This window comes from Molothrus ater, chromosome 7 (genome assembly GCF_012460135.2).
Source record: "Molothrus ater isolate BHLD 08-10-18 breed brown headed cowbird chromosome 7, BPBGC_Mater_1.1, whole genome shotgun sequence".
Taxonomy (NCBI): Eukaryota; Metazoa; Chordata; class Aves; order Passeriformes; family Icteridae; genus Molothrus; species Molothrus ater.
In genome coordinates this window covers 15,768,081-15,782,900 of record NC_050484.2, presented here as the reverse complement: position 1 = coordinate 15,782,900, position 14,820 = coordinate 15,768,081, and the positions used below count along the sequence as shown (strand labels likewise).

General features: G+C 37.8%; 1 protein-coding gene across 1 annotated transcript in view; it reads right to left on the bottom strand.

Moving 5' to 3' along the window:
• PDE11A (phosphodiesterase 11A) overlaps positions 1 to 14,820 on the bottom strand; it is a 105,823-nt gene that overhangs the window by 63,780 nt on the left and 27,223 nt on the right. The window contains exons 3-4 of the mRNA XM_036386859.2: positions 2,074 to 2,163; positions 1,002 to 1,142 (exon numbers count right to left, since the gene is read on the bottom strand). Coding sequence (XP_036242752.1) covers positions 1,002 to 1,142; positions 2,074 to 2,163 — 231 coding nt within the window. The remainder of the gene's footprint in view (positions 1 to 1,001; positions 1,143 to 2,073; positions 2,164 to 14,820) is intronic.

Genomic DNA, 14,820 nt, shown 5'->3' with positions numbered 1-14,820 from the left:
AGCAGAAAAATGAACTGCCACCCACAACTTCCTAACACAATGGATGTTTACGTGAAAAATAAAAATTATATTATGCTTATAAACACAGTGACATTTCGTAAGAATGTAGTAGAACTATATATTGTAATTATAAAATTGGGGAGGAGGGTAGCTAGGGGAATCTAGAAAGAGAAAATTAACTAGAAACATTAAAATTCTATAGTAGAGAACATAAGTGAAATAAAAACTTTGATCTTGCTTTTAGGAAAGCTGGTATAATTTAGGGCATGCTCAATTGAAAGTTCTTAATTTTTATTAACTGAAATGAAATGTGAATCATATCTTTCCTCCAAGGAAAAGACTGGGGATTTTTTTCTGCCATACAAACAAATTTACGATTCTGTCTCTGACTTGTCAAAGCCTAGCAACAAATAATTAACTGCAGAATCAGTGAATACAAAAATAATAATTGGGTAGGGAAAAAGAGATATTACAAACAATGTTTTATCCTTCAGCGACTTCTCAAATCAGTGGAAAGGAGGGTAGCTTAAATTGAATAGCCTGAAAACACTGGAGGGAGCTACCAATATAAAGGCAGCCACTTAATTTATTACTAATAACAATACTCATAAAAACTTCAAATATTTTTAAGAGGCTCTCACACCCTATGAATATAGTTTACTGCAAAGTCCCAGTGAAAGACGCTGTCAAAACTGTCAAATACTTTCATACAGTTTACATCCATCAGTTCAACAGAGCTCTGCAATGAAATAATTATTCATGGGTCAAGTAGACAGAATAATTGCAAAAAACCAAAAATACTTCAATTATTCTGAAAGTTGGATTTCCATTTCACCTGCTCAATGTAAAAACTTACTGCTATCACAGTATAAGCCTACTGGGATAGAGACACAACAGGGGTGTAGATAAAGTTTCAGTATATACCTAAGTTACATTTAGGAACAACACCCTGAAAAACACCTGCTGTTCTGTACTTACATATGACATTCAACTCTACTTACTGGTGAGTCAATGTCTTCCAGAAGTAACACTGAGCACCGCTCACACTTCAGGAGAGTCTGGGCCCGATGCATAATTTTCTTGACAATTTTCTCTAAGTCAGTCTGTTCCTCAAAGAGGTCATTCACTACTTCCAGTAAAGCCTGTATACAAGGACAGAAAACTCTTGTATTGGTTGTAGAATTAATAAATACATGGAGCATTGCAAAGGAAGTGTCATATCTGGGATGGATTTTATATGAGTGATCCATTGAAATCTTCATTCAAAGAAAGGTCTTAATGACTGTGGCAACAAAATTGAAATGAATTTTTAATATTTTGTCAAGGAATAGCAGGTTCAATACCACTAGAGGTATTTCTACTGAAGTTCTGGACCTGTGATGCAAGCTAACAAAAATATAATTCCCTGTCATTGTAGAAAGGATGATAAAAAAGAAGCCAACAATTATTAAAAATCCCTCAAAATTACCCTTTTGTTTCTTCAAAAAATAAAAGACCTCTCTGACAAGGGAATGACAGGGTAGCAGAGCATTATTTTCACTTCAGAGCCTCCTGTCCCAATGCATGCACAGCACCAGCAATCATGAGTGTGTATTCTATGGAGACATGCTGTCAAAACCCTTCAAATATAGGGGTTTTTTTCCCTGCTTAATTTTATAAAGATATATCCACATTATTTGCACATGAACTAAATATTAAAAATTCAGAATGGCAGAGGCTTGAGATGAGTAGAATTTTATGAGAGCTTGAATCTCTGCCTAAGTAACACTTTCTTGTGCACACACTTTCTCGTGAGAAAGCACAGAGATTCACGCTTTCTCGTGTGTCTGTGCCACAAATGCAATTGTTTCAGCACCTCAAGATGTGGAACTGATATCAGGAAACCACAGCCACCACTACAAGTGGATTTCCCTCCCACACTGTCTGCTTGCTGCCTCAATCAAAACAGGGATCTTTTGAAAATACAGTTTTCGAAATAGAACTGTCTGCTTAGCAAACACATATGCATAGCTGGAACCTGCAGGAACAAAAGACTGAAGTTTGATGTTGGTCCACTGTACACTTTGCACTTACCCTGCTTCTGTCATATTCCTTCCTTGAAGCTGCAAATAGCTGGGCATTGGATATGGCAATCCCACAGAAGGGGAGGTACATCTGCATCACCTAGTATGGAAAGAAACTTGCAGTCATTAAAAACAACTGCAATTGTTTACAGCAATTTCTTATAAAGAGACCCAAACTTAGGGGACAGATCACAGGAAGGTCTCAGCTCACTCTTCAGCAGAGTACTAAACACAAAACAAAATTATCATGGGCAAGGCACATCAGATGCATGGAAAGAAATCAAATGTCTAGGAAAGAACAAATACAATTAAGCTCACAGGTCCCAGAAGTCTGGGTCCTCCACAATTTCTCTGGGAATCTGTGGATTCTCAACTCTATAAAATGTCTTCTGAAGACTATTTTAAATTACTGTAGACAGTAGAGCTTCCCGAGAAAAATATTCTTTATTTCTCTGGACTGCTTTTTTGTTCTGAACTCAAGAAGCAAGTTTGAGTCACATTCCTGTTGAGTACATCTGGAGTACATAGATTTTGGAGAATACCAGCACAGTGGAACACAGCGCATTGATCCTACACTATTAGTCAGAAAACCGATTGTCTTCTCAAAGAAGGTTAAAAAAAAGAGTTAAAAGAACATGCTTGACAAACTGGGCCTTAATACATCATCATACCTTAAAAAAGATTGAAAAGGAGTGACTGGGAACACAGTTTGAGGTGCCCAAGATGATTTTAGGTTGGCTGTGAAGTTAGTAAACTGGACCAGTCAAACAGTTGAATACCTGTGGGACTGGCACTTCACAAGGATGACAATGGATCAAAGTAAAAACCCAGCATTTTTAAGCCACACACTGGTAAGAAATCTGTAACATACTGTCACTCCTGAGTGGTTCCCAGGGTTAGGTCTGAGACTTCTAGTAAATTTTACAGCTGCTGAATAGCCTTAACATTTGCAAAGCCAGTGGGAGTTGAGGCACTCTGCTGTTTACAGAGCCAAAAGAATACTGCAGCAGCTAACCTTTCTTCACTTTGCTCTGTCTATTCTAAGAAATCCTGTCTGTTACAAATTTTGGCATTAAGAGAGTGGCATTTGTCTTTGAAAATCTAGTTAATTAGAAAAATACTGCCAACCCAGAGACATGGGCTATTGAGATTATCTGAGGAAAGAACCCAGAAGAAGAGAAGCAGCAGCAACTGCTGTTATACTTTATCTACCTTGAGCACTCCACTGGTTCCATACCTGCTTAGTCTGTGTTTGAGTAGTGATGAGCTTTTGGAAAGGATCCTCAGATCCTCTGAATTTTGTACCTTTACACTTGGCACTCTGTCACAGTAACTGCAGACTTTAAGGATGCACACTTATACTGCTCATTTGGAAACACCCTACTTTCATCCTCTTCCCATCACAGCTACCTATGGCTGTAAGGAAAATGACACTTTAGACTCTACAAACACTCACCTTTCTGAAGACACAGTAATTAAAGTAGGCAACTATCACACCAGATCTACAGGACAGAGTACACAAAATGAAAAATAAAGTACAAATGTAAAAAACTGATAAGGGGGATTCATTTTTTTAATAGTCAGAGTTTCTCTGAGAGAATTTTGCTTATTTCAGTTTAGTTTTTATTTTCAAATGAAACAAAAATCCTCCCTATCTATATTTTCTTGTAATAGTACTAAAAACCACAGCCAAGTAAGAGATCAGAGCAGAAAAAGTTAACTTCAGAAAAATCTGGCCTTTAGTGAAATTTTGAATACCTTAATGAGACTGGATATATTTTTACTTAATAGGGAAATACTAGTATTTATTGTCTCCACCTGGAATCTCTATTCCCAAAATTAATGTGGCCCTGTGACAAAGGAAAGCACAAGAGGAGCTTATGAACCTTCAGACCTCACAAAACCAGCTAGCCAAAATTTCTTTTTAGTGAGAAGAAAAATAAAACCTTGCAATATTGAAAACCATTGGTCTCTGGAACCCAAACTCCAAGGCACTGGATCTATACACGGAAATTACCATCCATAAAACACTGTTTTATGACATCTTAAGAGCTTGGAAAGCCACTGACACACATCACTCTTGTCACCACTCAAACTAATTGTATAAGGCGCAGCACAATTAAGAAGGACACCAAGTTGTTTAAGAAAACCAGTAGAAGAAAATAAATAAATGTCAACAATTATGAAGAAAAAAACCAAGAAAAAAAACTGTCAGGTAGAGAGGAATCACCCTGTGGTTCAATTATTCCTGTTTACCTAAAGCTGACAAAACAAAAACCTACTGTTCTTACACTTTTGTACTCTCTGAATGGTCAAAGTGACTTTTCCTTAAACCTCTTTTGGCAAGTTGTAATACAGCACCAACTACACAAAGAATGAAGATGTTTCTAATGGTGGCTTAATTTTAAGTAAGACTTTTTAAACCAAAATTGCTCAATGGGATAGAAAGCAGTTATTGCATTATTTCAGATTACAGATTTAGATCTGCAGTATTAAGGCTATTTTACAAGCACCTCTAACATGTTTTGCTATGACTGTGGACACTCCATAAAAATATGGAATAACGTCATATTCAACTCTTATCTGTCTGAGCCACAGCTGGTATTTTTATGCCAGATTCACTCTTCAGGGATTTTCCCTCCAAAGAGATTGTCAAAAGTTGAGGAAATGGCACATAACACCATGAGATAGACACATCCTTTCCCCCTCCTTTTAAGTGAAAGATAACTAATTACTAATTTCCTGCTGCTCCTGGGTAAAAACTGGCCCAAAGGTTGAGTATGCTACATGATTCCATTACACCAATGCACAAAGTTTTTGTGTGAAACTCATGGAAGAACATGCAGCATACCCCTCTGAAGTACATAAAGTAATTTCCCTTTGTTAAACTGAAGGCTATTAAAAAATAGTTTTGAAGTAAAAGGGAATATATCTGAAAGATAATTTCCTTCCACATCTATTTTGAATTAATTAAAGGAAAATATTCTGCAGATTTACTAAAGTTATTTTCTAAGAAAGCAAATAGGCAGAATTAAAAAAATCAAAACCAGCTTTAACAGATGTGCCTCATTAAATTATTTTGTCTAATAGGAGTAGCTGCAATGATTCATCACAGTTCTATGTGACATATTGATAAACACATCAGTAAGTATGTAATAGTAGATTTTATAAAAATGGTGTTTAGGCTGAGTAACAACCTAATGAATGTGCTGAGATACTGAAAGACACTAGTTGTTGCTGGATTTTTTTCATTACAGCTATAAGGTATTCAGATACAGTAACTTCAGGTTAACAAGTTTATATTGTGAATTACTTGGACATTCAGGGTCCAGGTGACCTGGCCCAGTTTCTCTTAATTAACCCCCCAGTAAGTACCCCCTTGGGTAGCAGATACACTGACCTCACAAATTCACAGCAACATTCAAAAGCTAAAAAGGTGAACTCACAAACTGTTCAATATTTTATCAGGGTAGGAAACCTATGAAAAGAAGTAGTAGTAATGGGAACCTTCAATATCTCACTTTTTTCTTTTTAAAATTCTATTATTTTGTTATTGTATGTTAGGAGTATTAAAACACAACTACCAAGGAAACAAGCAGTATAATTACAAGAAATTTTAGTATTCAGTTACATAACTACTTACATTTTCAGCTAGGTCTTGAAGATTACTTATCTTTACTTCAAAACAACACCAGTAAGATCAGGTGTCTGCCCTGACCATAGTTACTTTTGGCTTCCCACAGGATATATTTCCATTGCTTTAGTATCTCCACACACCTCCAGAATTGTAGCCCCAAAGTTAGACCTTCAAATCCACAACAATAACTGAAGCAGGAGCTTGGTATTTGGAAGTATGAAACATTTCCAGATACTGCAGTATTAAATACTAGGACAAGTAAGCTACAAACTGTGCTTGTTAGTGGATACTTTTATTTTACGGCATCAGTTCAGAACCACAGCAGTGCTCCCTCAGAATTTTAAAGGGCAGTCTTCCATATGTTTCCTCTTCATGATGACAGTTTTACAGGTCAAAAGTTCCACACCTGGTTACACAGTTGTCTGGGCACATCAGCCTCTGGACACCTACACTACAGCAGCACAATGTCTTGAGATGTGACACTCATTTTCCTTTCATCCCGCTTTTCACAGATGATGAGACATTGAATACTTAAGTTAGTAAAATGCTTCTTAGTGTTCCTCTGAATTGCTAAAAATTAGGGTTTCTTTTCATCATCTGGGTTTGGATTTCACAATCACTTCACACACAATACAAATCTTTCTATCATCAGAAACAGGAAGGAGACCTCTGGCCAAGCCCTTTCTGACAATGCATGTTATCAAGAGATACCACCTTTCCTTTCACTGCACAGCCTGGAGATGAGGGTCCTTATGGAATCTGTAAAACTCTTCCCTTGCTGCATAAGAAAAAACCCTGCTGGTTCCAGCTGCAAAAGAAGGCAATTTTCTAGAATTGTGTGCCTCACAGGAAGTAAGTTCTGAAATTTTCTCTTATGAGAGGAAAATATAAAAGCAACAAAGTTGCATGGGTGCAGAGCTGCAATGCAGAAAGTTATTAGCTAATGGTGAAAACCAGCCAGTGCTGCAACGGCAGCACACTGCAGAGGTGAAATGTGAGCTTTCTGGCTGGAAAGCAGCCCTGACTTCAGCTTCAGCAAATGCAGTGACATTTACCCTGCCTCCCCCGCATCAGCTTGGCCCTCACGGAGCCTTCTCCGAGAGCACACGCTGCCATAGCTATCCAGTGGAGTCTAACAGCTTCTGGCACGCTCCAAGCACCCCCTGCCTGTGGTCAGAAAAGAAAACAATTCTGATGTCTGACAGAAGAAAGAAGCTTCTCAGTAATGCTTGTGTACTCACTCTGGCACAAACTCCAGGTTGAGCTCTCAGCAAATGCCTGTCTGGTTCAGTTGTTTTCTTTAGCGGCCACAGGAGCCACTTCTCTTTACACAGCTTTCTTGGTGAGCCTGTGGGGAAAGGAGCTAGTACAGCCTTCCTAGAAAGAGAAAAGAAGTCCTTTCAAAGGAAAAGTTTTTGCTATAGTTTAAAGTGATAAATGTTTTGTGGATATACTTGAAACCAAATCAGGGAACCCAGCTGCCTTTTAAAACATTTCCTAATGTGTTCAAAATAGGTTCAGAGAATGAAATATTCTACTGAATTCTGAAAGCAATAAACCAAATCCAATTGCAAAATGGTTAAACACAAGCGCTCATCCAAATTCCATTACCTCCTGCCAGGTGTGCAGGGTCTGGCTAGCCACACATCTGATAAAATCTAATTGTCATCTAAGTTCACAAATCCAAGAAATATTTACCAAAATTATTTTTCCACCCCAAGCATGGAAAGAGCAATTGGTTGATAAAACACTCCATGAATTGTAGGCACCCAAACAGGGTACACAGCTCCTGCTTGTATTACTGAACCTGCAGAGGCTTCTGGGCCAATCTCCTACTGCCTTTTCCGTTTTTTTTTTTTTTTTAAGTTTGTATTTGCATGTGATTATTAATGCAGTACCATAAAAATGTGCTAATGCTTGCAAACATAGAGCAGCATCTCTGCTCTATAAAGCTCACTCTCTAACTCTGGAAGGTTTTGGTGTCTGTAAACAGCCTGAAAAGAACCACGGGAGCAATCCTTCAGCACTGCTCTGTACTTGCCTGCCTCACAGAATTACTGGCACACATTCAAACTAGATAACTGCGTCACCAGACAGATTACAAAACATGTCTCTGGTAGAAGCAGACTTATTACAGTTTTAAAGCCTGACTCCTATGTAGGTCACTGTCCTCACAAGCCATGGCACCGAGAGACTGCTGCATGCAGGAGCAAGGGGCAGGAAAGGGTGGGAGTGCAGCCAAATGTGCTCAACTCTGACTTTTCTGCAGGCCCCATCACTGCCCTCTAGTTGTTCAACAAACCTCATCTTCTCTCTTTCCTGCTATGCACCCAAGGTCTTTAAACTGGGAAAACAAGTCAACACAATGAACTTGATTTGTAATAATACACTGTAAAAATGTTTATACAGTCAGAACACATCTACAAATCGTATTTTTTTTCTGGCAGGTATTTGACGATTTCTTGACCCAGTCACTTTACAGCTAGATATTATCCATTATTCCTCTCACTACCAGGGTGTGAACCTCAAAAAATTTAAACAAGCAATGCTGAATTATACTGTCAAAAACCCCAGAAACATTGGAACTTGCCATTAAACCTATTTTTAACAATATTTGGTAAGACATAAACATTTTAACATTGCATTACATTTAGTATTCGGTATAAAGTGAAAAGAAGAATAACTGTACCGTAAATTTCCTTACAGCACCTCATTTTAAATGGTGCTGCCCCAAATTAATCTGAAATATAAAAACATTTCTGCTAAAGACTAGAAAGCCAAAAATAAATATATGTAAAATGTCTGCTATTCTAGGATCCCTTCATCTGATCTCCTACATGCAAAATCCAGCTATTTTCACTGGAAATGTCTCTATATTTTACACAAACCTGAATCAGTGATGCCCACTAATAAGCCCCCATCCCAGCAAATACATCAAACTGCCACTCAGTTTTTGAGTGTTTCAACATGTGATATTAAGCCAGGATTTCCAGAAGGGAAAATGAGGACAAGAGGAGGAAAAAAGTTACACAAGGACTGACAGTGGTTCTATTAAAATCAGACGCGTATGAACTGAAAAAGAGCAGAGGTAGCAGGTAAGGAGCATCATCATGCCAGTGCAAGCACCTGTAAGGCCAATGCCTGACATTGGCCCTTAGCCCCAGGGCTTCAGCAAATGCACATTGAGCTGTAAAGCAAGGAAAAGTCAGCTTACAGGCAGCCTGAAGGAGGGCTGCAAAGTTGCAGCAGTGTGATCAAAGCTGTGAACTAACATGTTTCTGTGTCATAAACATACTGACAGCCATGAAGACTCTTGACTGCAAGGGCTACTGAGGACTCTCAGATGGTGGAGATGTGGGCTATATCTCTGGGACCACCTGCAAGGAGAATGCCTTAAATCAACCCAACAGTTATAAATTATGTTTCTTTATCAACTCTAGAGTTTCCACCCATTGGACATTAGCAAGGCATTGTAGCAAAGTCTTAAGGAGAAATGCTAAGCAGCTTTTATTAGCTCATCTGAAATAACAGGGATAAGAATCACAAAGGCCATGAATCTTCAAAACTACAACTCCTACCCACAAATTAAGTTCCTCTCCTTCAAAAGATGAATATCAGTTTTATTTGAAATATCTAAATTATATCATCACCTTTAAAAAAAACAAAAAAACCCCAAGGTATATATCCTCTGAGATAATTCACAGAGGACATTTAACCAGAATAATGCTTTCCTGAGAGACCAAGAGGGGCTGTTACTGCCTGGCTGCTCTGCTCTGCCCTGTTTGAAGAGGAGTCACTAGAGGCCAGCCCCCAGGCACAGGAGCCTGCAGCTGTTATGTAAGGCAGGCAGTTCTGCAGTGCCCAAGTCTCAGTGTCTCAAAGCACTTTGGCAGACCATGAACAAAGTTTTACAGCAGCAATGTCAGGTAGTAATTTTTATCTAGAGACAGCAAAACTGAGCCAAAGAAAAATTTAACTGATATCTGAAGGGAGGAAAAAGGTCACAAAGAAAGATTTTGTCAAAATTTTTGAAAGACTCCTGGCTTCCACTATGCTTGAATCAGTGGAACCAGCTTTATAAATGTCACTGCATGAGTTGGGAAGATCTTGGTATTGGTAAAGTGAGAGCTGTGAAGACTGATACTACCAATACCAAAAATAGGAATTGCAGATCAGAACTTTAAATTGGCATAGGTGAATTAATAAGTATCACCTCAAAGCTATCGTTCCTACAACACAATTGCAGGCTTTGATCTTACCATTTCAAGTTGCACTCATCTGGCAGACAATATATATAATAATTGACCATGCTAATTGAATCGCATTGAAACCAAGAGATAAATTCCTCATGCATCCATACAAAGAGAATATCATCTTCAACTCACAGTTCTACTTATAACTCAGTTACCAATTCCCAATTCTTGTTTAAGATGAGAAATAGATTTATCCACTTACTTCCTCCTGCAGGCCTTAAGTATTGGAGTACACAAACTGAAAATTACTTCTACTAATTCTTGACTTATCCATAACTGAATGAAGATGCCTTCTTTCACTTTTGTATGGATTAAAATCTTCTCTTTAGAGTCACAGTGCAGATACAGGACCAGAATCACAAACTGGCTGAGACTGGATGGGGCCTTTGGAGGTCACTGGTCCAATATTCTGTGCTCAAGCAGGACTGCCTAAAGCTTTTTGCTTAGGACTTTGTCTAGACAGCTTTTGAATATCTCCAAGGGTGATGATTTCACAACCTCTCTGAGCAACTTGTCTGTCTCTCTCACAATAAAAAAGTGTATCCTGACTTTCAGACAGAGTTTTCCATGTTTAAGTGTATGTATTGCCTCTTGTCCTGTCACTTGGCACCACTGAAAAGAGCCTTGATATGCGTCTTTGTATTGTACCATCCCCCATTTATACACAGTGATGAGATTCCCCCATGAGCATTCTCTTCTTTGCTAAACAATCCCAGCTCCCTAAGCCTTTCCTCACAGGGGAGACACTTCAGTTCCTTAATCCTCTTTCTGTACCTTTATTGGACTCTATCCAGTACATTCTTGTACTGGGGAGCCCACAACTGGACATGTTGTGTAGAGTCATGAGAGAAACTTAATCCTGCTGTTGTATGAGTGCTGTGTGCAGTTTAACAAAGAAAAAATTTAGCTAATTTATATATAACAGTCTGCACTGAGATTCCAGTGGTATTAATAAGTTCTTATTCAGGTTCTTCTCTCACATACTTCAAGATGTGTTTTGTGATTTTTGAAGAAGAAATTACTTGAACAGTAGCCTTTTTTTCATATTTGGCTTTGTTTAAGAGCAAATGTTTCTGGCAGAACTTACTGCAGAAGTCTGATCCTTTGCCATGCTGAGCTCCTCTTTCAGCAAGGTGGCCATTTTTGCCTGACTGAAGTAGCCAATGTCAGCAAAACCGTTCCAACTGAAGCTCCAACTGGAACAGAAAAGCCTGAATCCAGCACGTTAACCAACCAGATTACATCGTGCCTGATGTGAATAAGTTTAGCTCACCCAACTTCTCACTGTTTGCATTGGTTCCAGGGGGATGGAAATGGCTGGTTCTGTTCCACTAGAAAAAAAAAGTGAAGCAATTTTTCTTAAGTGAGATGCATAATTTGGTGACAGCTTAAAAGAAAGCCAGGGACTCAAGATACCAACTGTATTCCCTTACACTACTGCTTGTCAAACAGAGAGCCTCTAGTGTTTCTTAGGCAACAAAAATTTTACCCTCAAACAGAAAAAATCTTCAACTGAATGGAAATATCCCACAAAGGACAACAAATAGGATAAGTGTCCCTTCCTTTCATCACATAATTTTACATCTGTCTTCCAACCAAGGTGCGTCTGTACCTTGACCCTTTCTTCCATAATACCTAGAAGCACCATAACACAACATAATCACATCACACTTTTTTACATACATCCTTACATAATTTTATTGAGTTTCTCCTCAACGTTGGGAAATTTGCCAGTGGTCTTCTCCATTTGCCTGTTTTGAATTTATGTATCTTTAGTGACTAATATTGTACTGAATGTGATGGCACTTCATGCTGGTGGCACCTGTCTACTCTTCATACATTTCTACAGAGAGTTGCTCTAACTCTTTTTTCCACTTTTTAAGATGAAAAATAATGGTGAGGAATGTAATGTATTTTCAATGTATCATTTTTACTCAAAAAATTTTTCTTAGGAATGCAATGTTTCTGCAAAAGCACAGAATCTTATTCTAGCAGAATTGATTATACAACTGGACACGCTTGACACATGTTGCCATTTGAATCTGATTATACAAATTAGGCAATCTGAATTGGTATCTATCTTGCATTTCCAGACCTGATTAAAAGCACTTCTAACATATATTGTAATCTGTACCCATTACATTGTGATAATGTTTCAGATGAGGAAGTAGGGGAATAAACCCAACAAATCTTTGCCTTTAACAAAACAGCTCAAACCTTCACATTGTGTTCATATCTGAGGAAGAAAAAAAGCACTATATAGTAATAATATCTTTAGAAGAGTTACTATGTAAAGTGACAGAGAATTTGCTGGAAGGAAACTTATCTATTCTTAGTGGTTTGAGGTTCGCAACTACTGAATTGGTGACAAATTAAAAGTAACCTGATTCCAAAACAACAGAATAACTTCTAAAACCCCAAGAAGGAAGAAAAAGGCTAATTTTTATTTGTTTCAGATGAAATAAGATTTTGAAAGCCCATCACAAAGTACAGAAAAATTCCTGAACTGCTTTCTTAATAAAACTATTTACAGAAAAGTATTGAGCAATTACGTATTACCTCTCCTTCATGATAAGCACAGTTTCAAGAAACAATAGCAGAAATGTAACTCACCCAAATAGTGCTCTGATCTACATCACTGTAGTTATACCTCTGACATCATAATTTGGATTTACATGGCTTTACAGAATTTTGTATTCTTTAAAATGTGGAAAGATGATTTATACCTCAGGCTATTTTTAATCAATTCTGGCTGTACCAACTTCACAGAAGGCAGGCTGATATTAAATTTTCTTCACCCTTTCCTGGCAGATGTCAGTCAGAAGAAGCTGAGCATAAATATTAACAATTTCTGTGGAACCAGGTGATTTTTCATACAGCCTGAATGGTTTGACATTCCCTGCTTTTTGGATAATGCTCATCTATGTTTACCAGGATGTCCAAATACCACATTTCTTTTGTTTAGTCCATACACAAGAATGTGCCGATAGAAAAAGGAAAGAAGATTCTAATCTCTGCACAGAACTTTGAATCCTAAATGTAATCTCAATGACAGTAAGCAAAAAAGTATATAGTACCTTCTGGCAAGACCTAACCTCAAATTTAGAGAAAGTGATCCAAACTTGTGCTTCAATTTTCTCTTTTTACTTCACTGCAAAAATAGGAAAAAGAAAACATATGGCAAAAAAGATTGTCCAACAAATAGTAAAATGTACAATTTATCAAGATAAACAATGATTCAAGCTGCAGTATTGAAAACATACAAGTTCTAGGATGCAAATGTTCTTTCATATGAATAAGGATTCACTTCTGTCTTTTAACTCTATTTGCAAAAATAACTTGAATCCTGTTTGAAAATTCAGTTGTTTTGCTGAGAATCCTCACCTGGCATCAGGACTCAAGGTATCTCCTTTCAGCTTAAGTTAAGCCTTGAAAGGATAAAATTTGCCAGAATAGTTAAAACTAAATGTTCTTGAACTAAAAGCTCCTTTTTTCTTTCCTTTGAATTCTCTCCAAAACCAGCACCTTATCCTAAGTGCTATTTTGGTACTTGTTGATTTCTTCATTACACCCTCCATTAACTCTCCAGCCAAGGAGGTCAATATCATTAACTGTTTCCAGTTTCAACTCGTGAAATTTTAAAAAGAAAATCAAATAATAATTTGGACATTTCCTTAATCCCTTAGAATTTGCAAGTATGTGTTCTAAAACAATGATTTACAGAAAGCAGCTTTGACACACATTTGTGTATGTTAATTGAAATTGTGGTAATTAACTCAAGACAGTAAATTACTGACTTTAAAAACTGCCTTTTGAGCATGACTGATCAACAAGGTACTGGAAGAAGCACTGAATTCCATATTACTGCACCTTTGAGTTTTAGGTCTGGGTGGGCTTCAGCATCTCGACTTGAAAAATTTATTTTTTGTGCTGCAGACTTCAAGGGGCTGATGAAAGTGTGTGGGCTGGTTTGGATGTGAGCCATGCTTTTTCCACACATCATTGTGTCTCCTGCACTAATGACTCACACCTGCACATGCTGCTATCTGATTTCTAGACAAAGCTATTTATAAACTGGAACAGCACTGCTGAATTCTGGTGGTGTAACTACAGCAGTCATTATTTACCTGAAGTGCTTGTCTGTGAAGCATAGACAATTTGGGGACACTGAGTTTGCTGGCCTTTGAGGAGCCATGAAAACTGGATGCAGCTTCTCCCTGATAAAACCCACAGTGCAATTTTATCTTGCAGACATCTATGGATTTGATGTGGTAACATATTACTTTTCACATGACTGCAAGATAAACACAGGATTCCAGGATCACACACGCACAGAAAAAACCCATCCTATCTTCTCTCACAGCAGCTATTGGAATTATTTCCTATAGTGGTTTTTTATACTTGGAGACTTGCATGTTGCAGACTTAAAAAAAAAAAAAGTTATTTAAATCAAGCAAAAATACGGTTGTCCCAAGCTTATGATTACAGTCTTGCCTAGAGTGTCTCAGTCAATGGTCCAGAAAAGTATTTAAATTTTCACATTACAGTCTGCCTTCAGACACTCTTCCCCAGTGCTCAGGCTTTTTCTAGCTATGATTGTGGAAGCATCAGCATTTGGTACCAATCACATATCTCTTTCTCCTTCATCTGCAAGTGGCCACGTTTTTCCTACAGCTTCACATGAGACCATTTGCCTTCCTTTCTTTCTTTGGGGCAACTTGGTGAAGAGCACAGAAGAGGAAGAGTTCAGAACAACTGCCTAAATGACCCTTCTGTGGAAAGAGCATTATGAAACATACAAGGGGATACACCCTCAGAGAGTAAAACAGTCATCTGCTGCAGTGAAAATTTTCAAAGCTATTAATTT